Genomic DNA, 25,610 nt, shown 5'->3' with positions numbered 1-25,610 from the left:
TATGGGAATAGGAAGAACAGTTCTTTACTAGAAAAATTAAAATAAAAATGAAATAGTACAAACAAACAAAACCATCGACAGAGTCAGAATATATGCCCTGACATGCTGTAGGTCAGGGTGGTGGCACAGTCCCATCCCATGGGGGCTCAGCCCTCCTGCAGTGCCAGCTGTGCTTCTGCTGGAGCAGGGATCCTGCACAAGGGGGGAGTTTTCCTCTGCAGCTCCAGGGCTGCTGCAGATGGGCCTGGGCTCCCTCTGGCAATGCAGGGCAGCAGAAAGCTGCTCCTCTGGCAATGCAGGGGGCAAAGGCTGCTGTGCTGTGCCAGGCTCAGATTGGATCCAGGTAGGAATGCTTGGCTCCTCCCCTGGGCGGAGCATCTCCCCATGGGCTGATGGCATTTGATCAGCCCTGCAGGGACACTCAGTGGCCATGGACAGCAGAGATCTCCTGGAGGGAGGGTTGGCTGTGGGAGAGAGAAAGTAAACTGCCCAATGAACAGAGGATAACTGTCCTGCCTTTAACAGATGGCAATAAAATACACACCCAGCTAAACCTGAGACACTTCCTCACTTGTTTTATCTAATACACTTATCCCAAAGCCCACAACAGCATCTGGCCATGGCCTCTTTAGTGATGCCACCTCCAGGCTGTCCCAAATAAGCATCAGTGTTGTCCCATGTACAGGTTTGCAGTGCTGGAAGGACTGACCAGAGGAGGGTGCTGGAGACCCAGCTTCTGGATTTTATTAACTGGAGGAGAAATAGCAACCAGGAGGAGGGGGAGGATCCCAGCCCTCCTGCTTGGCCAGGGGCAGGCTCTAGGCATGCCAACATTTCCTGCTTCCTTGACTTCCAGTCTGTTCTTCACAGCAAGTCATGATTTGCTCTCACATAGAGGTGTAAAAATTATCCCTCCCAACCTGGGATAACCTGGAGTGATAATCCTAAAGGATGGAGCTTGGAGCAGCCTGGTCTAGTGGAAGGTGTCCCTGCCCATAGCAGAGAAGTAGAATGAGATGGGCTTTCAGGCCCCTTCCAACCCAAACCACCCTGTGACTCTGTGCTGGGAGTGCTGTGGACTCTCTGGAGGGAGGAGAGGCCTTGCAGAGGGCTCTGCACAGATGCACCACAGGCAATGCCAGTGACACAGAACTGCTGAGTCCAAGTGTGGGTTCTGCACCCAGGGGGAGCAAGGCTGAGCTGGGAGAGGAGAGGCTGGGGAGCAGCCCCTGCAAGGGTCTGGGGGTGCTGGGGGCAGCAGCTCAGCAGGAACCATGGCCAGGAGGACAGGTGGCATCCTGGGGACACCGACACAGGAGAGGGCATGGCCTGGCTGTGCTCAGCTCTGGGCAGCCTCACCCAGAGAGCTCCAGGGTCAGAGATGGGGGAAGGGGCTTGAGTGTGCCCAGAAGAGGAGAACCAGGCTGGGGCTGGGAGGTGTGACCTGGGAGGGGACTGAGGGCTCTGGGTTTGTCTGCTTTGGAGAGAAGGAGGCTGAGGGCTCTGGGTTTGTCTGCTTTGGAAAGGAGGAGGCTGAGGGACAGCCTCATCCCCTCTGCAGGTTCCTGAGGAGGGGCCATGGAGAGGGAAGTGCTGATCTCATGGGAATGCTGCTCTCAAAGCAGGGCCAGGGGAGTTCAGGCTGGACATTAGGAAGTGTTTCTTTATAGAGCATATAATCAAATACTGCACCAGGCTTCCTGGAGAGATGGCTGATGCCCCAGACTGTCTGTGTTCAAGAGGCATTTGAGCAGTGGTGTAACTTTAGGGCAGCCCTGAACTGGTCAAAGCTGTTGGACCAGATGATTGTCCTAAGTTCCTTCCAGCTGAACTGTTCTATTCTAACATGGGTTTTGTTGATTTTGGGGTTTGGTTTTATTTGCTACAGCGTCTGTTTTGTAATTCCTGGTTTGTTGTACAAAACCACAGTCACCTTTCTGCTACAGAGGCTGTGAGTCATTCATCTTCTGGCTTGCTCGGTGTTTGTTAGTTATATCCTTATTTACTGATACGTGTCACTCATAACCTAAGCTCTCGTATCCAAATGAAGCAGGTGGTGATGAGAAAGAGCCAGGGCATTTTCCAAAGGTAAATACTCTCACTAAGCTGATAACCTTTTACAACAAAAGGATGTTTTCTGTCAACATGGGCAGAGCAGTGGATGTCAGCAAAGCCTGTTATGCTCTTTCCCACAATCTTCTCCAGGCTGGACAGGGATTTGAGTGGCCTGGCCTATGGAAGGTGTCGCCTGCCAGTGGCAGGGGGATGGGAACAAGATGAGCTTCCAACCTAAACCATCCTGTGATTCTGTGATTCTCCTGGGCTGCCTGGGTGGGCTATGGGACAGGTAACAAGCTGGCTCAGGCTTTGCTCAGAGGGAGCCCACTGATGGATTTTACTCAGGTGTGCTGGTTTGGAAAGCCTTACTGGATGTCGTGAGAGTAGGGAAGGTGGTGTCTCATGCAGTAGCCATCTTCTCCACTACCTGCTTTCCAATGATGTTGGCTCTTCCACAGAGCAGTGAAATAAATGTTCCATCCAGAGCCTTGCTCTTCAGAGGAAAACCATCCTAAGGAGTGTTTTCTTCTGTTTTAAGGCAGAACACAATCTCTACAAGGCTGCACACTGTCAGATTGCATTAAGGATGCTGGCTTGTGCTCAGCAATGTGTTGCAATGCCCTTCTCAATACAGTTCTAAGATCACACTTCTCTCAGCTTGGCCTTGTGGATGCTTTTGACAGAACCACCTCCATATTCCATGGCCTGCCAGTACCTAGTCCTGCTCTCCACTCTTGTCCATTGAGCCCTTTCTCTGCATTATGGCACACTCCCCACCTCTCCCTCCATCCTTCAGGATCAGTCAGAGGGGAGCTGATTGTCATCTTCTGGGCTGAAGCAAAGTGAACAATGCCATCATTTGCAAAGAGGAAGAATTTTGTCATGGAAATGGTGGTCAGGCATTGGCAGGGGCTGCCCAGGGAGGTGCTGGAGTCCCCATCCCTGGAGGTGTTCAAGGAAGGCCTGGACGTGGCACTCAGTGCTCTGGGCTGGTTACAAGGTGGGGATTGGTCACAGGCTGAGCTTAATGGTCTTGGAGGTCTCTCCCAACCCAAATGGAATTCTGTGGCTCTGTGAAAAGAGAAGACAGCCTGTGCAACACAGTCAGCCTGTGCTGCTTGGGTGTGGGGTGATGAAAAGCCATGGGAAGTCCATGATGTCCTTGGAAAAGAAATCTGCAGGATTTGCTTTCTACCAGGATAGGCTGATGCAGCTAGTTCTTTCTGAATCAAGCTGTTTATATTTTCTGCTCTTTTCCTGCACCATTCTTTCTTTTTTTTTTCCCCTAAACTACTGACCATCACTGTGTAAAATACAGACTTTCCACATGAAAGGCTCTTTTTGGGAAGTGGAACTTTCCATAGTTCTCTTTTTCAGCTGTGTACAGAGAGGGTGCTCGGGAGGGAGACACAACCCTGTGCTGTGGCCAGGGAAGTTCTGGCACAGCTCCATTTAACATCTTCCTTACACTTGAAGATCCTAAAGCTCCATGTAAGTGTTACTGTTTCACTGAACAATAGAGCAGTTCCTGGGGGAATACAGGGAGGAGTGAGTGTAAGGTTGTTTTATCTTTCCTAGACCTTACTTCTGTGTTCTCAGTGGTGCTTTCACATAATGGTGCACTGTTGTTTATAGCAGGGAGAGACAGGGTGGGTACATGTGTGTGTATTTTCAGAAAGAATCATTGTGACAGGAATTTCTCGTCCAAAATTCTGATTTTTCTGAGACAGACTTAAATACTAGAATGCTGTGAATGCTCTGCACTTAGAACCAGTGGTCTTCTTGGCTCTCTCTACTGGTTTTGCCTCTCTCTGTACAGGATTATGGCTGGGATAGAGTTAATTTTCTTGACAGTGGCTGGTCTGGATCTGTGTTTGGATCAGCGATGGAAGCACAGGAATGTTGTAGCTGTTGCTGAGTGGTGCTTACACAACATCAAGGTCTGTTCTGCTCCTCTCCAGTGCGGGGCTGGGAGGGGACCCACAGAGCTCTGCCACACCGGAGGAGGCGGTGCTCAGCAATAAAACCTGGGAGGAAGGAGGAAGGAGGAAGGGGGTGTTCCCAAGTCACCGTTACGCGTGATGGAGCCCCGCTTTCCTGGCGTGCCCGAACACCCACCTGCGGCAGGGAGCAGGGAATGAATTCCTTTTGAGTCACTTGCTTGTGCAGGTTTTGCTTTACCTGTTAAAGTGCCCTTATCGGAACCCACGAGTTTTTGCATGTGAAAAACGCCAAGCGCTTGTTTTTAACATTTTAAAAGTTTAATCATAATAAAATGGTTATAAAAATAGTAATATAATGAGAGTAATAATAATTTGGACAAATTGAATTAGGACAATATGAGACAATAGAGACAAAGAGTTATGGATGTCTGGGTACCATTTTCTGGGCAAAATAATCCCGAAAAAGGACCCAAGTTAACAGAGGATTAACCCTTAAAAGCAATAGCCCATTGCATACTCATACATCTCATACATGATGCATAAATTCCATTCTAGTACAGGATTCTGTCTGGTCATCGTCAACTTCTTCCTCTGAATCCTAACAGTGCCTTTGAGGCAGGACGAAGTTCGTTTCTTCTGATAAGAGGGCAATAAATTCTTTTTCTCTGAAAGATTCAGGTGTCCTGTGGCTGCTATCTTGCTGCGAGTCCTTTCTTTAAAAAAAGTATCCTACACAGCATAGTTTCTATTTTAACATTTTGTTATAACCTAAAACTATATTTAACGCACTACTTAATAGAATACAGCATTACTTTCTAACACAACACATACAAAATTCATTTTAATATTTGCGAAAAGCCAATCATAAAATACATGCATTTTTCACATTGCATTCCCACCTTCTGATTCTCCCCATCCTGCTGCAAGGGGCCGACTCCCCCAGGGCCTGACCCCAACAGGAAGCAGAGGCAGGATGGAGTGATGAATCCCACCCCAGCTCACCAATTCTGTCTCACCTGGCTGCCCTTCCCTGCCCCAGCCCACCTCCACATCAGGACAAGTATTCATGCCTGGCATAATTAATTTTATTTTGGTGTAACCAAAGCTGACAATTCGTGTACAACACCCCAGGAGAGAGCAATGAATCAATTGTAAAAGTGTAAAAAATGGGCTTTTGTGATCTGTGGGCTCTACCAGCTCCTGGAAGCAAGAAATGGCACAGCTGACGTGTGTAATGTAACAGGAGAAAGAGGTCGCTGAAATTTGTCCCCCCTGCCAGCAGCAGCTGCTGCTGTGCCAAGAGTAACCCTAGAAATTCTCCATAAAAGAGCACATTGACTCAGGTTCTACCAAGAAACTCAAGGAAAGCAACTCTACACCTTGCTAATCTCTGCATCTTGGTTAAGTGCTGGAGTTGGGGCTGGTCTGGGGGAGCTGTGATTTAAAAAGAAATGCTGTGTATTTCAGTGCTCTGGAAATGCAGCAGTGTAGGTGAAGGATCCTGGAGTGCTGAGGATTTGGCTGTTGGTGGGGCCCAACAGCATACAAGGGTTAGAAGGGTGGCACTGTGAGGGGAGGGAAAGGGGACCACCAGGAGGTGCATGGAACTCAGCATAAAAGACCAAAGTCACAACTATAAAAGACCAAAGTCACAACTCAGTCCCCCCTAATCCAGGCTGGGAGATGTGGGTACACTTCTAGTCGCCCAAATGGGGAGAGCATTGGCTTCATCCCAGTATGGGGAGCGGGGAGATGACCCCACCTCCAGACCTGCAGGACAGATTCTGCTCTCCCGAGGCCAACTGCAACCATCAACCCCAGTTTGGAAGTCCTGGTGTACAGCAGCCTCAGTGGAATCTAAAATTCCTGCATAATACCAATTGTAACAGTTGTTAATGACACCAGAGATAAAATAATGCCCCTTTAGGGGCAAGATTTCTCCCTCCCAAGCCCTGGATGTCTCAAGTCTATGAAGCTCTTAACCTTCAGCTACAATAATTGCATTTTTACCAAAAAGTTTGAAGTCTAAATGTTTTAAGAGGAATTTTCCATAGCTGAACACCATTCCTGTTTTCCTGTTATCCCTAATTTGCTCTTCCCAAATGTGTCTGGCAGGGAATTCCTGTCCTTACCCACCGAGCAAGAAGCAGATAAAAGGGACAGCAGGCACTGACCATGGCCCCTGGTGATGTGATGTTGTGCAGGGTGACAAAGGTCCAGTGCCCTCCAGCAGCCCCCTGTGAGCCTCCCTCCTGCAGCCAGGAGAGAAAAGGATCCCCTGTAAGGAATCCCAGTTCAGCCTTTCCTTCCCAGCAAAGCTGCTGCAAACGCCGTGCCCCGAGGCAGCTCTGTATACCTGTGTTGATGTCCTGGAAACCAGCACTTTTCATGGCTTATTAATTAACTACCACCCCTTTCCGGGAACACCTAGCCACTCCCTTCATCCTCACCTATCCCAGCCATTTATAGCAGTGAACAGATGCTAGAAATAGAGACTTGGCCACTGAGAGCCGGAGGAGACAAACAGGCGCTGGAGTCAGTTTGCAAAAGGAGAGATTTCCCAGCCTGCGGCAGCATGAAAAGCCCTGGGTGCACTCCAAGGTAAGGGCAGAGGGTGCTCAGTGCTGGGGGTGCCCAACTAAGACTTGCTTTGCAGGAAGTTCTGCTTAAGGTCATCCCTGGAAGTTGTTAATAACCTACAGGGTTAGTTACAATTTGCTCCAGGGAAGGGATTCGTTTTGCCATTAGTATTTCTTGCCTGTGTTCCAGGTCTTTGAATTTCAAAGAACTTTGTTAGTTTGATGCCAACGTCTGTTATTTTCAGCTTGAGACGAAGGAGCAAGAAGGGGCTCACAAGCCTTAAAGCATCTATAGCTCTAAGAGAGGTGGATTTCCATGTTTTCTTCCTAGAAGGGAAAAAAGCACAGCACAGGCTGGAAAGGCAAGTGGAACCTCTGGCACCAAGTGCTCCGTGGGTTTTTTGGCTTCTTAGAATTTTGTGTCTCCCATGTACTGCTCAAAGGTTTTCCAGGCTCGTTCAGGTAACTTCAGCACAGCATTCAAATTTGGGCTTTCTCTCCTGAACTTTGCTGCACCAGATCTTGGAGGTATTTCACAACCTAAACAATTCCGTGATGCTGTGCAGGTCAGAGACCTGCAGTGTTGTGACAAAGGGGGTGTGTGGCACTAAGGGAACACAGCTTAAGGCTCTCACAGAGATGTGCCAGGGTGGTGGGGGCCAAGCTGGGGTGAAACCCCAGTGCAGGTTTGCAGACATAGAATCAGAATATTCTGAGCTGGGATCATTGAGTGCAACTCCTGGTTCTGCAAAGGACGACCCCAAATACCACACTAAGTGCATGAGAGCATTTTCCAAATGCTTCTTGATATTCTCATAATTTCCATTACATGCATTTGAAGCACAGAGAGCCTGAGATGTAATCATTCTCTGCAGAATTTCAAACAGTTGTCGTGTCTTATTCTGGAATGAACACTGGAAGCAGGTCTGGTAGCAAATCCCACACAGGCCCTGTGCTGTTTCCTGGGAGAGCAGTCACACTGTGTTCAAAACTATGCTCCAGGTGAAGATCCTACGCACTTTCTGTCAGTAAAAACCCTGAAGCATTTCAGGAGCTCATTTATTTCCAAGCACAAGTTGTGCAGAAATGATGGAGGCTTGTTGCAAGAGGAGGGAAAGGTGCCATCAGTTTGCTGTGTGAGAGGTTTGTTTATTCAGCCACCTTATTCCCCCAGTGTGTGTGGGCATGTCACCCTGGAGCCAGTGACAGCCCTGACAGTGCAACTGTGGTGGCCAAGCCAGGGAGTGATGGGGACAGGACTCCATGAGTGCACCCTGTGTACCTGCAGCCCTCCTCTCATCCCCAGGGTCTCCATTTTCCCACACTCCTCCCTGGGGATCTCCTGGATCCCTGCCCTTTTCTCTTGCTCTGGGCACCTTCCTCACTTGCCTTTGCTGGGCTGAGGTGCACCAGAGCTCCCTCCATGCCACCACTCCCTGCTTGTTCCCTGGGCTGGAAGGTGGTGTGGAGTTGTGAGGGTCCCCAGGATGAGGTGAGAGATGAGAATCTGACTCCAAGTTCTCAGAAGGCTGATTCGTTATTATATTACATTACATTACATTACATTACATTACATTATATTATATTATATCATATTACAGAAATGCTATACTAAAACTATACTAAAGAAAGAGAAAGGAGACCTCAGGAGACTATAAAAGAATGAGTAATAAAAACCAGTGACAGACCAGAGAGTCCGACACAGCTGGACTGGGATTGGTCATTAATTAAAAACAATTCACATGCTGGGTAAACAATTCTCCAAATCACATTCCAAAAAGCAGCAAAACAGGGAGAAGCTGAAGCTTCCCAGCTTCCCAGGAGAAGAATCCTGGGTAAAGAAGATTTTTCAGAAAATATCATGGTGACAGGAAGGCAGATACCTTTCCATCCATCCATCCATCCATCCATCCATCCACCCATGCATCCCAGGCACAGGAGCAAGCACCATGCCATGATAATGCCATTCCAGGAAGAAATAGTTTTGGCCTAGATAATTCAAACCTCCCTTCCTCCCTGTGTCTCCAGGGACAAAATCTCGCTGTTGTTTGGTGTGGGGCACGTCCAGACAACATGGGTGTCTGGGAGCATTCAGTCAGGCTGGAGTTGGGCTTGGTGTGCTGAATGTGTCCGAATATTTGGAGGCAGAATGGCACTGTGTAATCCTTTATTTAAATAAACAACTATTAAAATATTGAGGGATGCCTTGAGGTGATAAGATGCAGAGGTCTAGAGAGCCTGTCTTCTTGCAGCAGAAGGCATTGATAGGTCTTCTAGAGCATATTTTGATCTGGAGCTGCCCTCAGGATGATTTTGGGTGTATGTGATTTGTTTGCCCCATAAAACATCATTCAGAGTTGCCATTTTGGGGACACTACCTAAATTGATAAATGGGCTGTTACTGCACCCATTGAACTGGACAGAAAAGGTGCAGCAGGAGGATGTCAGCTTAGGAAGGACCTCCAGGCAGGCAGGGTGATGTGCTTTGGAAAACCATCAGATATAAGGCAGTTTAAGTGAAAGACCAAGAAGGAAGATTGGTGTGGGGGCTGCATGGAGCCTGCTCACAGCCCATGGGCTCTGCCTTTCTTCTCCCACCTCATCTCCAAGGACAGGGGATTGTCCCACTGCCATCCCCCTAACAGTCCTGGGACCATAAATTTAGGAAATCCTGATGAAATCTTGCCTGCAGGTCTGTCTTGAAACTCTTCATGTAGAAGCTGTGCTGCAAATTCCTGTCAGAGGTTGGTAGAACTGTGGCTGAGGGTCTTCCCTGGCTTTGGGAAGGGCTTTTGGAGGATGGCTTGAAGGCTTGCTTGCTCCCTTTGGAGAATGGAAACCACAAGTGTGGAAATTGGGATTATATCTTCTTAAAACAGTGTAAAGCCTGAGCCAGACCTGCTGCATTTTGGCCATGTCTGCAGATATGAGACTCACACAGAGCTAAAAAGGCTTCCAGGGTGAGAGAAGTCCGATCAAACTTGGTGGTGAAAAATTCCTTTTAGGTGGGCATCAAACCTTCAAAAGATCCCCTCTGTGTCCCAGCTGGAGTGCACTGGTGATGCTCATGGTACCACAGGATTGTTTGAATTGGAAAAGACATTAAAGACCATCCCATTCCAACCGCCTGCAATGTGCAGGGAACCCTTGATGCATCCTTATCTCTCAGGTTGCTTAATTAGTGCTGGAAAAGACTTTTCCCTCATCATTATCTACCCACCCATTTCAAAGTGTGGTGTAATAAATCAATTACAGGTGCTGTTGGGTTATTTGATTTACTGTCTTGAAAAATCATACTTACATTGCAAAAGAACCTCTGTTTGGTGGATTGTTTTTTCCCTCAGTTCAGTGGTTTTTTCCCAATCCCCATCTTCTGGAGTGATGTGATTACAGGAGCTGCTCAGGTTTCTCACCAGGGCAGTCTTTATACCCCTACAAAGGGCTCGTTTTCTGGTGAATAATCTAGGAGTTTGAATAGTGAATAAGCTCTAAAGCCCCAGAAAACCAAAAGAAAAGCAAAACAAAAGGCAGCCAAGCAGAGCAGGAGGCTGTGGGAAGAGCTCAGGCTCTGTCTGAAGCACACTGTGTCTTGCCAAAAGCCAAATTAGGAGAGTGATAGTGAAAGTGCAGTTTCTCACTCTCTTGCCCCTAACACCTGCTCAGGGTCCAAAGGTGGCTGCCAGAACTTTGATCTAAAACTGTGCTCACATTCCTGAGGGCAAGATGCAAAATGTGGTGGTTTGGGAAATGACTATTGGATAAAAATCCACAGAAACTCTTCTCTTTTTCCAGGCATGCCAGGTGTCTCATCATTTTCATCTTCTGCTTGGGACTTTCCTGCCTCTCGGGATTCTTCCATATGAAGAGTAAGAGTTACAGGTAAGGGAGGCAGAAGCAAGGTTGCACTGTTTCCTGTACCTGGAGCAGCAGGGACGTGGCCTCTGACACCTGATTTACTTCTCACGAGGCCTTGGGCTGATGTTCAAAGGGGAGTGGCTCAAAACTAGGTCCTTGTTTGGGGAAGGAATCGATTTAGCCAAAGCTCAGCCTCTTTGGGACAAAATCAGCTGTGTGGGAAAAGGGGATTGAGATGAAATCTTTGGTAAGTGGGAGTCTGGAGAGGGGGAAAACATCTACACTGGAGGGTTGGGGCTGATTTGGGTGCAGCCTTGGACCAGCTGCAGGTGTGGGGTCAGAGGAGCAGCTGGGTTTGGCTTTGCCAGGTCTCAGAGATGGGGTGCAGCACCAGAGAGTCCCTTTGCCCATCTGTCACCTTCCTGCAGAATCTCAAAGAGCCAAGAGGAGCTGCTGATCCCTCCCACGCCGTGCCATGCCAAGACAAACGTCATGTTCCTCAAAACCCACAAGACTGCCAGCAGCACTGTGCTCAACATCATGTTCAGGTTTGCAGAGAGGTACAACCTCACTGTCGCCCTCCCTGCTGACCAGCTCTTCCACCTGGGCTACCCAAGGACTTTCGTGGCTCACTTTGTGGAGGGCTTTGAAACCATAGGCCAAAATTACAACATCATGTGCAATCACCTGAGGTTTAACCCCTTGGAGGTAAGAAAGAGCCATGAAACCTGAGGAGAAACTTGGCTGGGACAGGACTAACTGTGGTGGTGTTCACAGGGGTCCCAGGACGAGGGAAGAGATGAGAATCTTGACTCCATGTTTCAGAGGGCTGATTTATTATTTTATGATATATATTATACTAAAAGAAAATTATATATTAAAACCTAACTAAAAGAATAGAAGAAAGGTTTTCATCAGAAGGCTTGCAAGGAATAGAAAAGAATGGAATGAAAATAAAACCTTGTGACTGACCAGAGTCTGAGACAGCTGGGCTGTGATTGGCCACTAATTAGCACCAACCACATGGACCAATCAAAGATGCACCTGTTGCATTCCACAGCAGCAGCTAATCATTGTTTTTCTTTTCCTCTGAGGCCTCTCAGCTTCTCAAGAGAAAAAATCCTCATGAAAGGATTTTTCATAAAATATGTCTGTGACAGACTAACCTCTTCTTCCTCCCACAAATAGGTAAAAAAGGTGATGGCAGCCAACACCTTCTACTTCTCCATCCTGAGGAACCCCATCTCTCTGCTGGAGTCTTCCTACATCTACTACAAGGACTATGTGCCTGCCTTCAGGAGCTCCAAGAACGTGAACGAGTTCCTGGAGTCACCCACGAGGTATTACGAGCCAGCAGATTACAGGAGGAACATCTACGCCAGGAACATCATGTGGTTTGACTTCGGCTACGACAACAACGCCAAGGATGACACCAACTACACCCAGGCTGTCCTGGAGGAGATCGAGCGCAACTTCCACCTCATCTTGATAGCAGACTACTTTGATGAGTCCATGATCCTCCTGAAGCGCACTTTGTGCTGGGATCTGGATGATGTGATTTACTTCAAGCTCAATTCCAGAAGCCAGGACACCATCCAGACGTTGACTCCGGAAAGTGAGGAGCAGATAAAAGCCTGGTGCTCGCTGGACTGGAAGCTCTACCTGCACTTCAACCAGAGCTTCTGGAGGAGAATCGAGGAGACCATAGGGCTGGAGGTGCTGGAAAGGGAGGTGGATCACCTGCGGGCCAGACAGAAGGAGCTCATGGAGACTTGTCTGTCAGAGCAGGAGGCGGTGAGGAAGGACCACATCAGGAATAAAGCTCTCCTGCCTTTCCAGTCAGGGGCTGCAGATATCCTGGGCTACAACCTCAAACAAGACTTGGACAACGCGACTCTGAGAACCTGCCAGAAAATGGTCATACCAGAGCTCCAGTACACCTCCTACCTTTATGCTGTCCAACACCCCCACAAGAAGAGGAAAGATGTGGGATTGCCATTGCTGTGGACCAGTCTCCAGGAGAAGATGCAGCTCCCAGGGTCCAACTAGGACATGTGGCAACCCACTGTGGCTTCCCAGGGCTTTGCATCCCCCCTTGTCTGACATGGAACTGACCCACAGGACTCTCGTGCATGAGGGAGAGGCAGTGGGGGCTTTGTTTAGGGACACCAAGTTGGTGGTTGGTCTCTTTTTGGGGACCTTGAGCCAAAGGCTTTGCATTGTCCAGGTGCTGGGCGATCCCACCTGGCTGCTCCTGGCTGGAGGGAGCCAGGCTGGCTGCAGCTGGCCAAGACATTCCAGCCTCTTAATCATTAATCAGGAGCGTGATCATTTGCCTTAATTTGATTTTATTTGATACCCATCGTTGCATCAGTCTGGTCACAGCTCACCGGAGCAAGTCCTGACTTTGGAGGGTTTAGGAGGGTGTGACAAGGGGACACAGTGCTCAGAGAAGCAGGGGAGATGGTGGCTGTCCCATCCAGCAGCATCCATGCTCACTGAGGACTAAGCACCACACGCTGCTGGAGCTGCCTTTGCTGTGGCAGTGCCAGGCACCTGCCCAAAGCCAGGCATGCCTTGCCCAGGCATGTAAGCTGTGCCTCTCACACGTGTCACCACATGTGCCTCTGTCCCCTGTGGGAGAGCTCAGGGCTCCCTGAGAGGAGGTTTTGTGGTTGTGCCCCTCGCTCTCAGGCAAGGGTGCCTGGGCATGGCTGTTCCTTTGGGTGCAGCATCCCCAGAGCCCTTTTTTGGCAAAGCAGACACTTTTTTTGGGGCTCCTATTGCTGTGTTGGCCAAACTCCAGCACAGATTAGGAGGGGATGGAGTGAGGCACAGCTTTGGGCACACTGGTGCATCCAGGTCCCCACTGCTGCCCTGAGCAGGAGGAGATGCTGGCCCAGCTTTAAAACACTGGGGTGTTGTCAGTGTAAGCTGGCACTGTCAGATGAGTTGGGAACAGGTGACAGTGACACCAAATCCATCCTCACAAACCTTCCTGGCACTGCCCCAGCAGCAGGGCCCTGGCTGGCAGGATGGGGAGGAGGGATCTGGGGGGGGGTGAAGCTGTGGGGCAGCAGCTCCAGCTGGGAAGCAGGAGTGATGCTGTCAGGGGGAGAGGGCTGAGATGATGCTGATGCTGTCAGGGGGAGAGGGGTGAGAAGCAGAGCCAGGATTTTCCTCAGCTGTGTTTAGCAGCTGCTGAGGCAGGGGTTAAGCAGCCCAGCAGGAAGAACCCAATTAACAGCACTTTGCTACGCTGAAATTAACCCGAGGCTTTTGTAGCAGCCGGGTGGAGCTGCAGGAGCCACACTTGGTCACCCTGGGCCATCCCAGGGGCCCTCCCTGAGCAGCTCTGCAGCCTCCACCTGTTCTCCTCTTGGAGCTTCTGATCTATGATTTTGACATGAATTTTGTCAAACTTTTTTAGCTAAACCGATCACAGAGATGGAATATAGATATAAAAATGCTTTCTTAGTAGCTGATTTATGTGCAAGTGGGGGTCCTGGGGGGGCTGGGGATCCTGGGCAGTTTGTGGATCCTGTGGTGCTGGGGGTCCTGGGAGGGCTGGGCATTTGTGGATGGCTGGGGACTGCAGGCGAGGCCCTGGAGGCTGGGAGGGCGGGGATCCTGGGCAGTTTGTGGATCCTGTGGTGCTGGGGGTCCTGGGAGGGCTGGGATCCTGGAAAGGCTGGGAGGGCCGGGGTTCCTGGGCAGTTTGTGGATCCTGTGGTGCTGGGGGCCCTGGGAGGGCTGGGACCCCCTGTCCCACAGCTGCCAGGCTGGGGAGCTCACAGCGGGCTGCGCTGGGGTGAACATGGGCTGGAGCCCCTGGACAGGGCAGTCTGGCCTCCCCCGGCCTGCGGGAGGAGGGAAACTGAGGCATGGATGCCCTCGCTTCCCCTCGGGGGTCCGAGCAAGGTGTCTGGGCAGCGCGGGGCCCCGCTCCGGCCATAAGGGCTCCTTTGTGCCCCGGCGCCGCCGCTGCTGAGTCAGGGATTCGTGCGGGGGAGCCCCGTGACCCAGCGGAGGGGGCACCCTGCGGGCCAGGGGCGCCGAGCAGGGGCCACAGCTCTGCCCAGAGCCGGCGTCACTCCGCGGTGGGGCCAGGGACACAGAGAGGGGACGCTCAGCTGAGCGGGACACGGTGAGTGCCTTCGCTTTCTCGGGGGGGTGGAATCAGCAAAAGCTCCTGATGAAACCACAGGTGACAGCTCCAGCTGAGCCTGGGGTGGATGCCATCTCCTTCTGCGGTGATAATCTCCAGGGAAATGTAGGGACATGTACGCTGGGGACAGCTGACCTGTCCCTGAAGGAAAGGCTTTGGGGACAGCTCTCACCCAGTGCCACAGGGACAGCCCAGCTGGGGACCCCGCTGTCCGTGCTGTGCAGCTCAGGTTCCCCCACACAGGAGGGGAACAAGGGGTCCGTTGCACTGGGGGCAGCAGGGGGACAGGAACAGCCCCTGGCCCTGTCACCGTGAGCCTGGGCTGCTCCGGGGCTCCTCTGTGGGCTCTGCCCTCCCAATGCATGGAGCTGCAGGTCTCACCCTGCTCTCTGCTCACTGGCCTTGATTTCCCAGACAAGCATCTTAAAGATCAAATTCATTTTATTTCGTTTATTTTGGGGTCCCCAGCTCGGGCTCCTCGCTGGTGCCCTGACCCATCTCTGAGCTGTGGTGACTCGCCATAGCACACTGAGCCCCTCTCCACCCCACCCCTGCCCCGGGGGGCTGCCCCGACCCCAGCCCACCGAGTTAAACCCCAAACCCTTCCAGGGACAGCCCCACAGCCCTGGCCGTGCCCAGCTGCCGCTATAGGACACAAAAGAACACAAGCACACACTGCTGTTCTTAAAGTGAGGAAAAAAGGGAAGTTTATTTTCTGACTCCGACATTTATAGTTTTCCAAGGGTGACAGCGGATTGGAGGGTGACAGTGCCACCTCTCCAATGACACTGGACAAACCAACAGTCTACCAACTTTCTCCTCCTCCATAAAGGAATGCAAAACAATGAGTTACTTACAGAAAGCGTGTGAGAAAGTTCTCTACAAGAACGTTGATATTAGAAAGCTTAGAAAATCTCAAAAAATCAGGGCGGCACCCAGCAGCCGCTGCCCCCGCCTTCATCATCCCCCCGCATCCTTGTGCTGCAGCTGCTGCCATGGGCTCCCGGCACTTCCCGGCGCGGACCGTGCTCTTCGAGAAGGAATCCAGCGGTGTCACCTATCGTGTCCCCGCCCTGCTCTACCTGCCCTGCGTGGCCAAGCTGCTGGCGTTCGCCGAGGAGCGCCTCAGCGCCGACGATGCCCACGCCAACCTGCTGGTGCTGCGCCGCGGCTCCATCTACGGCAGCTACGTGGAGGTGGGACACGGTGTGCCAGCCTGGGGACACGCTGGGGCTGTCCCCATCGCCTGGGGGTGGCACAGCCGGGCTCTGGAGACAGCCACACGGGGAGGGGAGGATGGCGTGGGTGGAACCACAGGGCCACAGGTTGGTTTTGGTTGGAAAGGATCTCAAAGGACATCTCACTCCATGCCCTGCCACGGGTAGGGACGCCTCCCGCTATCCCAGGTTGCTGCAAGCCCCATCCAGTCTCAGGATCTCTGCTGGTCAGAGTGGCTCTGAGATGTGTACAAGGCTCTTTTTCCCAGCCTGGCTATCAAAAAAGGAGTCAGGATTCTTCAGTTCTCGTTCTCAAGATTATTATTTCTTATCTATAACATTCTTTTCTGACCTGCTGAGGTCTGTCTGGCAGGTTGGGTTGAGGCACACTGCCCACCTCAGAGGCAGTGTTATCTTTTTATACTAAAATCTATGTGTATCATATTTACAATATCTTCCCAATACCTATCACCTATGTTAGACAGCGAGTTTCTACCTTAAACCAATCTAAAAGTGCCAACATCACCTGGAACATTTACAATAACTTTCCAATACCCTATCACCTATGTTAGACAGTGAGTTTCCACCTTAAACCAATCTAAAAGTGCCAGCATCACCCAGAACATGGAGGCTAGGAAGAAGAAGGAAGAAGGACAGGGTACACCCAAATTCCTCCATCTTGGGACTCCAAGCCCCCATTCTAAAAACCTCAAAAGTCTATTTTTCACCCCGTGACAAACTAACTATTATTCTACTTAAAATCTCTTGCCTTGTAATTCTTCATATAAAGGTGGTAATTTGCTCCATGGATCAAAATGAAAGTCACAGGTGTCTTGGGCTCTGTGCCAAGGTCTTCAAGCCCCCTGCCAGGGTCTCGAGTCCTCCAGGGCAGTCAGAGGAATTTCCTAGATTCCAGCAATCCAACCCAGCTGGGAACATTCAGGGATGGGGCAGCCACAGCTGCTCTGGGCAAAATCTGGGACAGTCCTTACCCCTGTCCGTCCTCTCCTCCTCCTCCTCCTCCGTGGGCAGTGGGAAGACATGCGTGTGCTGGAGACGGCAACGCTGCAGCACCACCGCTCCATGAACCCCTGCCCGCTCTACGATGAGTTCACGGGCACCCTCTTCCTCTTCTTCATCACCGTGCTGGGCAGGACGCCTGAAGCCTACCAGATTGTCACCGGCCAAAACGTGACCCGCCTGTGCTGTGTGACCAGCGCTGACCAGGGCCTGAGCTGGAGCACAGCCACAGACCTGACACAGCAGGTCATTGGTGCCACCATCAAAGGTACCCAGCTGCAGGGGGGCTGGGGGAGAGGGGATGTGACCGTGTTCACAGGGGTCTGAGGATGAGGGAAGAGATGAGGATCTGACTCCATGTGTCAGAAGGCTTGCTTTATTATTTTATGATATGTATTATATTAAAACCATACTAAAAGAATAGAAGAAAGGATTTCATCAGAAAGCTGGCTAAGAATAGAAAAAGAAGGAATGATAACAAAGGTTTGTGTGTTGGACAGAGAGTCTGAGCCAGCTGACTGTGATTGGCCATTAATTAGAAACAACCACATGAGACCAATCACAGATGCACCTGTTGCATTCCACAGCAGCAGATAATTATTGTTTACATTTTATTCCTGAGGCCTCTCAGCCTCTCTGGAGGAAAAATCCTAAGGAAAGGATTTTGCATAAAAGATGTCTGTGACAAGGGAGCAGCAGCCAGCATGGGGGTGGCCCTGGCTTTGCTCTGCTGGAGCCACGAGTGACATTGCTGGGGGTGGCTTTGACACGGGAATCCCACAAGCTTCCACAAAGGTGGAGGAGGACCTCAAGCAGAGGGGAAAAGGGATGGAGGGAGTATGCATATCAGTTAGTGGGAGTGGGGAGAAGATGGGGAGGCATGTGTGGGGACAGATGGGCCGCACTGGGCTCTGTTGCCCTCCCACCCCACCGCTTGGCTTGGCTTGGCTTGGCTGAGAGGAAGCCCTGGGGAGCTTCCCACGTGGGGCATGGCAGGGCACCGTGGTGTTCCCTCTTTACCCCATCCCACGTTCCCCCCATGCCATGTCTCTGCTCCCCAGACTGGGCGACGTTCGCGCTGGGCCCGGGGCACGGGATCCAGCTGCGCTCGGGCCGGCTGCTGGTGCCCGCCTACAGCTACCACATCGACTGCAAGGAGTGCTTCGGGCAGCTCTGCAAGACCACCCCGCACTCCTTCGCCTTCTACAGCGACGACCACGGCCGCGCCTGGCGCTTCGGCGAGTTCATCCCCAACCTGCAGTCGGGCGAGTGCCAGCTGGTGTCCGTGGATGAGGAGGACGGATCCAACGTGCTCTACTGCAACGCCCGCAGCCCGCTGGGCTTCAGGGTGCAGGCGCTGAGCACGGACGACGGCGCCGTGTTCCACGGGGGGCAGCTGGTGCAGCGGCTGGTGGAGCCGCCCCACGGCTGCCACGGCAGCGTCATCGGCTTCCCCGCGCCGCTCGTGTACGTCCCCGCCGCCTCCCGGGACCCCGGGGCGCCCTGCCGGGGCTCGGGGTGCCGGCTGCTCCCCGCGGCGCTCCGGGGCTTTGGGCACCCGCACACGCGACAGGCAGGAGATGCTGAGCTGCCCGCTGGCAGCCACCGTGAGCCCCGTGAGGGTTGTCCCACCGCAGGGCATCACGGCGATGCCCGCAGTGTCACCTTGGTGCAGGGGGACTCTGCAGCGAGCCCCAGCCCCGCTCCCTTCTTCCAAGCGCCAACGTGGATCCTGTACTCGCACCCCACCAGCCCCATGTCGCGGGTGAACATGGGCGTTCACCTGAGCACCTTCCCCAGGGATGCCGAGAGCTGGACAGAGCCCTGGGTCATCTACGAGGGCCCGAGCGCCTACTCGGACCTGGCGTACCTGGAGCTGCCGCAGCGGGACGCGCCGGTGGCCGGCGGCACCGCCACCGCCTTCGCCTGCCTCTACGAGAACGGCATGAGGTCTCCCTACGAGCAGATCTCCTTCAGCATGTTCACGCTGCACGACGTGCTCCAGAACATCCCCCTGACAGCCGCTGCTCCCCCGCGGCCCCGCGGCGGCAAGAGGAGGAGGAGGAGGAGGAGCTGCTTCATCTCCTAGAGCCCGCCCAGGTCAGCTCCCACCACCCCAGTGCTGGATCCTGGAGCATCAACCCCTCGGCTGGGTCCTGCCGCCGTCCAGCACGGCCACAGCACACACAGGTGTGTCACTGTCCCCACACTGGGGTCTGTCTCATTTTTATTGCTGTTTTTTAAATTCTGTTTTGGGCGGGGAGGCTTTTGCCCCCAGCTCTGGTGGTGTTCTCAGGGGTCCCAGGATGAGAGAAGAGAAGAGAATCTCGACTCCATGTTTCAGAAGGCTAATTTATTATTTTATGATATATATTATATTAAAAGAAAATTATATACTAAAACTATACTAAAAGGATAGAAGAAAGGATTTCATCAGAAGTCTAGCAAGGGATAGAAAGAAAAGGAATGATAACAAAATCTTGTGACTGACCAGAGAGTCCGAGCCAGCTGGACTGTGATTGGCCATTAATTAAAAACAACCACATGAGACCAATGACAGATGCACCTGTTGCATTCCACAGCAGCAGATAATCATTGTTTACATTTCGTTTCTGAGGCCTCTCAGCTTCTCAGGAGGAAATATCCTAACGAAAGGATTTTTCATAAAATGTGTCCGTGACACCCAGCCCGGCCTCAGGCTCCTCTCCAAGCAAGCGCCACCTCTGGAAACAAATACTGGGGGGCAACAGCAGCAGTGCAGGGGGGGCAGCCAGGGGTACCCTGTGCCATCCCTGTGTGCTGGCTCAGGGGGGTGTGGGATAGCTGGCACCACCACCCTGCTCCAAGGGCTTTCCTCCCCTTGTTATGCCATATAAATACGGTATATAATGTTAAATTCCTTCTTTTTCATGAAAAGGCTTTTTCTCTATGGTATCTCTGAAGTCACTCTGAGGGTTTGGGCTGGGGTAGAGTTCTGTTCCTTCATTGCAGCTGGGATGGGGCTGGGTTTTATATTTGGGCTGATGATAAATGTTTGTATTGCATTTCTGTCTCTCTGTGCTTTTAGTGATTTTTCTTTGGTATTTTCCTTTTCATTACAATTTATTATTATTATTATTATTTCAATTATTAAAGGTGTTTTTATGGCAACCCAGAAGATGTCTCACTTTTACCCCTCCGATTCTCTCCCCCTCCCACGGCATGGGGGTGAGTGGCTGGGTGGTGCTCAGGTGCCAGCTGGGGTTCAACAGCCCAAATGGCCCAGCTGCTGTTTTGTCTGCTCTGGGATTTGGGTTTTCAATGTGCCAGGGCCATCCCTGCTCTCCTGTGACCCTTGTCAGTCTGGGGACAAAGCCCCTCGCAGCCCGGGCCCACGCTGGGTCCTGTAAGGTCCTGGGGAGGGGGCTGAGCACAGGAGCGGGATCCTGCTGTGGGGAATGAGCAGCAGCTGCTCCTGACACTTGTGTGGGGGTGAAATTTGGGGGTTACACCTCAATTCCTGCTCCGCCTCCCCCAGCACGACTCCATCCGAGTGCCCAGCTCAGCTCCTCAGGCTCCTTCACCTGTCCTGCCCTGTGCAGGGGGCAAACACCAGCTCAGCTGCCCTAAACATGAACTGATTAACGAAACTGATTAACAAGAGTGTCCAGCTCTTCAGTCTGTGACACCACCATGCCTCGTTTTCCACCAGGGTGGGTGGAGGCTGACAAATGACAGACAACGTGTAGAACAGAAATTTTCAGTCCCGCTGAAGTTGTGAAATAGAACTTAAAGACTAACTAGCAAGTGAGATAAAAGGGTGTAAAAGTTGGCACAAAGGATGCTAAACACATCTGGAATCACTGGAGAAACAGGTAATGAGGAACATGGTGACTTTTGTGGCAAAGTTATGTAACAAGAAACAGCAGCTCGTGCCCTGAGAGGTTCAAGGCAAGGTCACAGCATTGGGGCACTGAGTACAACCAGCAGACACCCCTGCAGACAAACCTCTGGGATCAAAAATCCCCTCCAGGAAGGGATGCAGGCGTGTCAGCTGGTTCTAGGCAGTGTTGTTTCTGTGCTCCTCTGGGAAGCCCCTTGTAAAGAACCTGTCTGATCATGGTGGAACAAACCCTGCTGTGGACTCCACAGCACACATTTGTTAGAGGAGATGTCCTGTGTGTGTCCAGCTCTGGGATAAGGAGTGCCTGCTTTCTAATGCTCCCAGTTATGTCGGGAAATTGGTTCTCTGCCTCCTTTCAGTATCTTGAGGTTATCTGCCTTTCAGTTCTTCTCCTTTCAGTATCACGAGGGGTGGCTGAGGCAGCTGCTGGCAGCCAGGTCCTGCCCTCCATCCCAACCCCAAAGGGCCACCAGCCCCAAGGGAGGGGACACGGCCCAGGCCAGGGGATGTGCACAGGAGCAGCCCTTGGCTCCTCATCCCCACGAGCTGCTCCAGCCCCGGGGTGTCCATCCCCTGGGGGGCTCTGTCCGTCTCACACAGGGCTCTGGCACCGGGCTGGTGTGACAGCTCCTGCTGCGCCCTCTGTGCCAGCAGCCAAGGGACACCCGAGGTGGCACCTGCTCCCGGCAGCGCCGCCGGGCCCTACTTGCCGTCACAGGAGCCGCAGAGGCAGCCGAGGAGGCCGTTGAGGATCTGGAGCAGGGCCAGCAGCATCTCGGCGGCGCTGATGAGCAGCAGGAGCGAGAAGAGCGCCACGTGCCAGGCGACGATGCCCTCGGGCTCCAGGCAGGTGCTCCAGGTGCTCCGGTTGTACAGGTAGTTCTCAGCCCTGTGTCACGGGAAGGGGACAAGGTGCAGGATCCCATGGCTTTCTGCCACGAAACATCCCCCAGACATCCCACCCTTCATGCAGAGGATGAGCAGGATAAAAGCTTAGAAGCAAAAAAGAAAGGAGCAGGCAAGAAAGAGAATGCTTAGAAGAATCACATGTAGTCATGTGTGCGAATCTAAAAAGAGAACAGAATTATTTTGTAGCACATACAGTGACAGGAGGGAAAGAAACCTATACAATAATCCTGCCAAATCTCTGAGAATTGACCTGACCACTGGAAGCAAACTCATATCAAGATGTTGCAGTGCAAAAACACTGGAATAAAAGATTTACCATGGGTTCAGATATGATAAAATGTTGGTAAGGGTTTGAAATAAAGAAATGGGAGCAGTGGGGTTCAAACAGTGAATGCAAGGGGATGATTCCACTTCATAATAAACCAGCAAACAGTGCTGCAACTTCTTATTCGAGTTCTATTCTGTCACTTGATTCTACAATTACTTCAGCTGGGAGTTGGGAAGGTGATGAAGATGGAAAGCAGAAACCCATGGGAGGTGAGGATTCCTCGAGCTACCAGGGTCTTGCATCAACCACCACCAGCCAGCGCCCACCCACCCCCTCCATTAATCCACTCAATTAGCAATAAATTAATGAGGCAGCGGCGGTTCGGCCCTCACCTGGCACCAGCCCCCAGGTCGATGGGATCCAGGAAGGGGTATCCCCAGAGGGCGGCGTGCCCGGGGCCCAGCGCGGTGCTGTTGTGCAGGCAGAGCGGGCCGGAGCTCAGCCCCACCCCGCAGAGCACGAAGCAGGCGGCGGCGCCCAGCAGCGCCAGCTTGGAGAGCAGCGCGGACAGGAGCGCCTGCGGGGACACACGAGGGCAGGGGGGACAAACCAGCTCAGCTTGTGCGGGAGGGGGGAACTGCCCTGCCCAGCTGTGCCTGAGGATGGAGGCACCGCTGGGACGGCAGCGAGAGGCAGCGACCCGCGGAGCCCATCCCAGCACGGCCTGGAGCCCTGCGCCCTGGGGAGGGGACACCGTGCCATGGCTCGTGGGGAGGTGACACCCTGCCATGGCTCCTGGGGAGGGGACACCGTGCCATGGCTCGTGGGGAGGGGACACCCGTGCCATGGCTCCTGGGGAGGGGACACCGTGCCGTGGCTCCCTGCCTCAGGACCCGCTGTAGGACAGGGGTGTTCCACATCCCACCGTGGCACCTGAGAAAGGGTCTGTGCCCAGCACAGGAGAGAGGGACCCGACACAACCCACCGGAGGCCGGGGGAGAGAAGGATCCCTGCCCTGTCCCACTGTGGGGCCAGAGGAGGATCCCTGCTTGTCCCACGGCAGGATCACGGTTCCGTGGCACAGGAAGACCCCTGCCCTGTCCCACCGTGGAGGAGCTGTCTCCCGGTTCCATCCCCTCTGTCCCGGCTCTATCCCCGCTGGTTCCCGGCTCCATCCCCGCCGGTTCCCGGCCCCATCCCCGCTGTCCCGGCCCGGCTCCCTTGGCTTACGCTGTGGCGGCCGGAGCAGCCGGGGCGCTGCCAGCCCAGCGCCGTGACCTGGGTCGCTGCCAGCAGCACCTGCGGGGACAGAAGCGGAGCTGGGGGACCAAGGGGAGCCGCCTGCCCCGCTCCATGCCCCGGCCGTGCCCCTAGCCGGCGGAAAGGGCGCTGTGCCCCGCGGTACTCACGGCGATGCCGCCGCCCCAGAGCCCCGGCAGGGCGCGGGCGTGGCGGCCCAGGTGTCCCTGCAGCAGGTACCGGGATGCTCCGCCCGGGAACAGCAGCAGGATGCTGGCCAGCATGGACAGCGTGCCCAGCACCAGCAGGCAGGGCCCCACGATCCGGCTGCACTTCCCCACGCACATGGCCGTCCTGTGTGGGCACGGGGAGGAAGAGGAGGAGGAGAGGAAGGGGCTGCATTCGGCCCCGCAGCGCCCTGAGGGTTCCCCAGCCCGAGCCCATCTCACAGCTGTGGGTGGGTGGGTGGGAGTTGCTGGGTTGTGCTTTTGGGTGTCAGCCCACCCTGCTGGCACTGCCCCTACTTGGGGCAATTTCCAGTGGAAATTCTAATACTTGTTTGCTAAATGGGCACTGGTGTTCCCACGCCAAACCCCAAGACCTGTGTGGCTCTTCCAAAATGTGTCCCAGCTCCTGGCAGGGGGAGAGGGTTTTTTTTTTTTTTTCTTTAAGGTCCCTTCCAACCAAAACCAGTCAGAGATTGTATGGAAATGTTACTGCAGGGAGCCAAGCACCCACCACAGCTCAGCTTGGCTTTCAGGGTTTACAGTGGGCAGGAAAGAGGCAAAATCCTTGTACAGGACTTGTGAAAGCCCATCAGTCTCCAATTGAATCCAACAGCAATTCCATCCTTGTCCCTACCTCAGGTCTGAGTATGAAACCGATTAAATTTAATTAAGAAAACATTATTACCTATCCTCCAGTTCCACTGGCATCTTATTGAGTCTATCTAGAAAGCACCTGCCCATCTCCAGGCGATACCTTGTCCAAAATCGCCTCTCTTCTGCGCCTACAAGCCCCTTTCTGTCCAGGATGTCCTTTGGTCACTCTGGCACTGCTGAAAACAGCATGGTTTGCTGCTCTGCTGGCTCCCAGCTGTTTTCTACCCTGAGCTCTCTTGGCTTGAAGTTTGGCTTAAGTATTTTCCCCTTTCCTGCTCGACTGCAGCCCATTTTGCGCAGGTTCCCCAGCTCAAGCTGTTTCTTGCTCTGCCTTTGCAAGGCAGCAGCAGCTGTGGGACCATGGTTGGCTCTGTGGAAGAGCTCTCAGCCACCCCTGCAGGGCCCCAGGGCCAGGGAGGAGCCCAGGGCAGCCCATCCAGCCCTGGCACAGCCCCAGGAGCTGGGGGACACCAGTCCAGGGAGTCTGCTCGGGACCAGCCACAGCAGGGCACTGGGGAGGGCTGAGCATGGAGGGACAGGGCTCTGAGACACCTGAGCACACCATCAGCTCCACACATCCTGGAATCCCACCTCTCTTGATTTCCATCCTCCCTGCCTTGGTTACAGGGAATTTAGGGCCTCTTGCCCCCCTTCAGTCCCCACCTGCAGTCCAGGGGTTGTGTGTGGTTGTTTCCTGCCCCAGCCATGAGTGCCCTCTGCTGAGTCCCACCTCCCCTCCACCTTCTGGAACAGCTCCAGCCCTTCTGAGCTCACAGCTTGGCCTCTCACCTTTCTGCTCATTTCTCTGCCACCTCTCCAAGCACTCTCCTTCCCCTCCACCACTGCCCTCTCCCTGGGGATGGCAGGAGTCTCTTTCCCCCAGGAATCTCCCATGGTGTGCTGTGCCTTCCAAACACCCCCTGAGCACGCAGCTCCTCAGCCAGCACAGACAAACCCCTGTGCAGGGGAGGCAGAGCCCAAGGGCAGGTGGTCCTGTGTCCATCTGGACAGCAGGTTGGTCCTGTGTCCTTCTGCCAGCCCAGCCCCATGACCAAAAGCACAGAGATTCCAGCAGAGCCCAGGGAGCTTCTCCCCCTTCCCAGCTTACCTGGAGTGATGCCTGGAGAGCAGCAGTGTCCAGCCCAGCTGAGCCCTGAGGAGCACCCATGGGTGACTATTTATGACACCTCAGCCTGTGCTCCCCTCCCTCTGTCCCCAAGGGCCGCCCACCAGAGCATGACCCTCGGGCCATGTCCCTGTCCCAGGGAAGGATGAGTGGCTGCATGAGCCAGCCTCTGCCTCGCTCTTCCCCATTTCAGAATTTACCCTGCAGGGCTCACCCAAACCAGCACACCCTCAGATTTTAAGGCCTCTACCACGTCTGCACTAACTGCCTCAATCACTGCCTGAGTATTGAACATTGTTGCTCCTGGAGCAACCTGTTGGGATAATGCTTTCCTCTCTAATATTCAATAAAAGCTTCAGAATAAACATTCCCTCATGCCATATCCACCCTTTGCTCCTCACAGGTGTCTCAGCTTTTCCTCAGGTGCTGAGTGCATCCCCACCACCTGTGTGTCTCATGCCTTG

General features: G+C 53.1%; 3 protein-coding genes across 3 annotated transcripts; 2 read left to right on the top strand and 1 right to left on the bottom strand.

The window, feature by feature from the left end:
• The first annotated feature begins 6,576 nt into the window (after positions 1 to 6,576).
• GAL3ST2 (galactose-3-O-sulfotransferase 2) lies at positions 6,577 to 12,484 on the top strand. The gene is made up of 4 exons (XM_030954790.1): positions 6,577 to 6,602; positions 10,373 to 10,459; positions 10,864 to 11,143; positions 11,624 to 12,484. The coding sequence occupies exons 1-4, from the start codon at positions 6,577 to 6,579 to the stop codon at positions 12,482 to 12,484; spliced, it is 1,254 nt and encodes a 417-aa protein (XP_030810650.1).
• Positions 12,485 to 15,598: 3,114 nt separating this feature from the next.
• Positions 15,599 to 18,929, top strand: NEU4 (neuraminidase 4). Its single transcript, XM_030954639.1, has 3 exons — positions 15,599 to 15,799; positions 16,853 to 17,108; positions 17,902 to 18,929. The coding sequence occupies exons 1-3, from the start codon at positions 15,599 to 15,601 to the stop codon at positions 18,927 to 18,929; spliced, it is 1,485 nt and encodes a 494-aa protein (XP_030810499.1).
• Positions 18,930 to 21,425: 2,496 nt separating this feature from the next.
• Positions 21,426 to 23,583, bottom strand: TM4SF19 (transmembrane 4 L six family member 19). Its single transcript, XM_030954821.1, has 4 exons — positions 23,310 to 23,583; positions 23,131 to 23,199; positions 22,293 to 22,477; positions 21,426 to 21,612 (listed from the first exon to the last, which is right to left on the bottom strand). The coding sequence occupies exons 1-4, from the start codon at positions 23,484 to 23,486 to the stop codon at positions 21,426 to 21,428; spliced, it is 618 nt and encodes a 205-aa protein (XP_030810681.1). The 5' UTR covers positions 23,487 to 23,583.
• Positions 23,584 to 25,610: the final 2,027 nt, after the last annotated feature.

Source organism: Camarhynchus parvulus, chromosome 9, assembly GCF_901933205.1.
Source record: "Camarhynchus parvulus chromosome 9, STF_HiC, whole genome shotgun sequence".
NCBI classification, from domain to species: Eukaryota; Metazoa; Chordata; class Aves; order Passeriformes; family Thraupidae; genus Camarhynchus; species Camarhynchus parvulus.
The sequence above is the reverse complement of the archived record's forward strand: the minus strand, read 5'-3'. Positions and strand labels throughout refer to the sequence as shown.

Excerpts from the sequence above, each read along its gene's own strand:
- GAL3ST2 (XM_030954790.1), top strand. The coding sequence starts at position 6,577 with ATGAAAAGCCCTGGGTGCACTCCAAG. Across the intron at positions 6,603-10,372 it reads AGCCCTGGGTGCACTCCAAG|GCATGCCAGGTGTCTCATCA; the intron begins GTAAGGGCAGAG and ends CTCTTTTTCCAG. Across the intron at positions 10,460-10,863 it reads ATGAAGAGTAAGAGTTACAG|AATCTCAAAGAGCCAAGAGG; the intron begins GTAAGGGAGGCA and ends ACCTTCCTGCAG.
- NEU4 (XM_030954639.1), top strand. The coding sequence starts at position 15,599 with ATGGGCTCCCGGCACTTCCCGGCGCGGACCGTGCTCTTCGAGAAGGAA. Across the intron at positions 15,800-16,852 it reads TCTACGGCAGCTACGTGGAG|TGGGAAGACATGCGTGTGCT; the intron begins GTGGGACACGGT and ends CTCCGTGGGCAG. Across the intron at positions 17,109-17,901 it reads CATTGGTGCCACCATCAAAG|ACTGGGCGACGTTCGCGCTG; the intron begins GTACCCAGCTGC and ends TCTGCTCCCCAG.
- TM4SF19 (XM_030954821.1), bottom strand. The coding sequence starts at position 23,486 with ATGTGCGTGGGGAAGTGCAGCCGGATCGTGGGGCCCTGCCTGCTGGTG. Across the intron at positions 23,200-23,309 it reads TCTGGGGCGGCGGCATCGCC|GTGCTGCTGGCAGCGACCCA; the intron begins GTGAGTACCGCG and ends CTGTCCCCGCAG. Across the intron at positions 22,478-23,130 it reads GCTGCTCCGGCCGCCACAGC|GCGCTCCTGTCCGCGCTGCT; the intron begins GTAAGCCAAGGG and ends GTGTCCCCGCAG.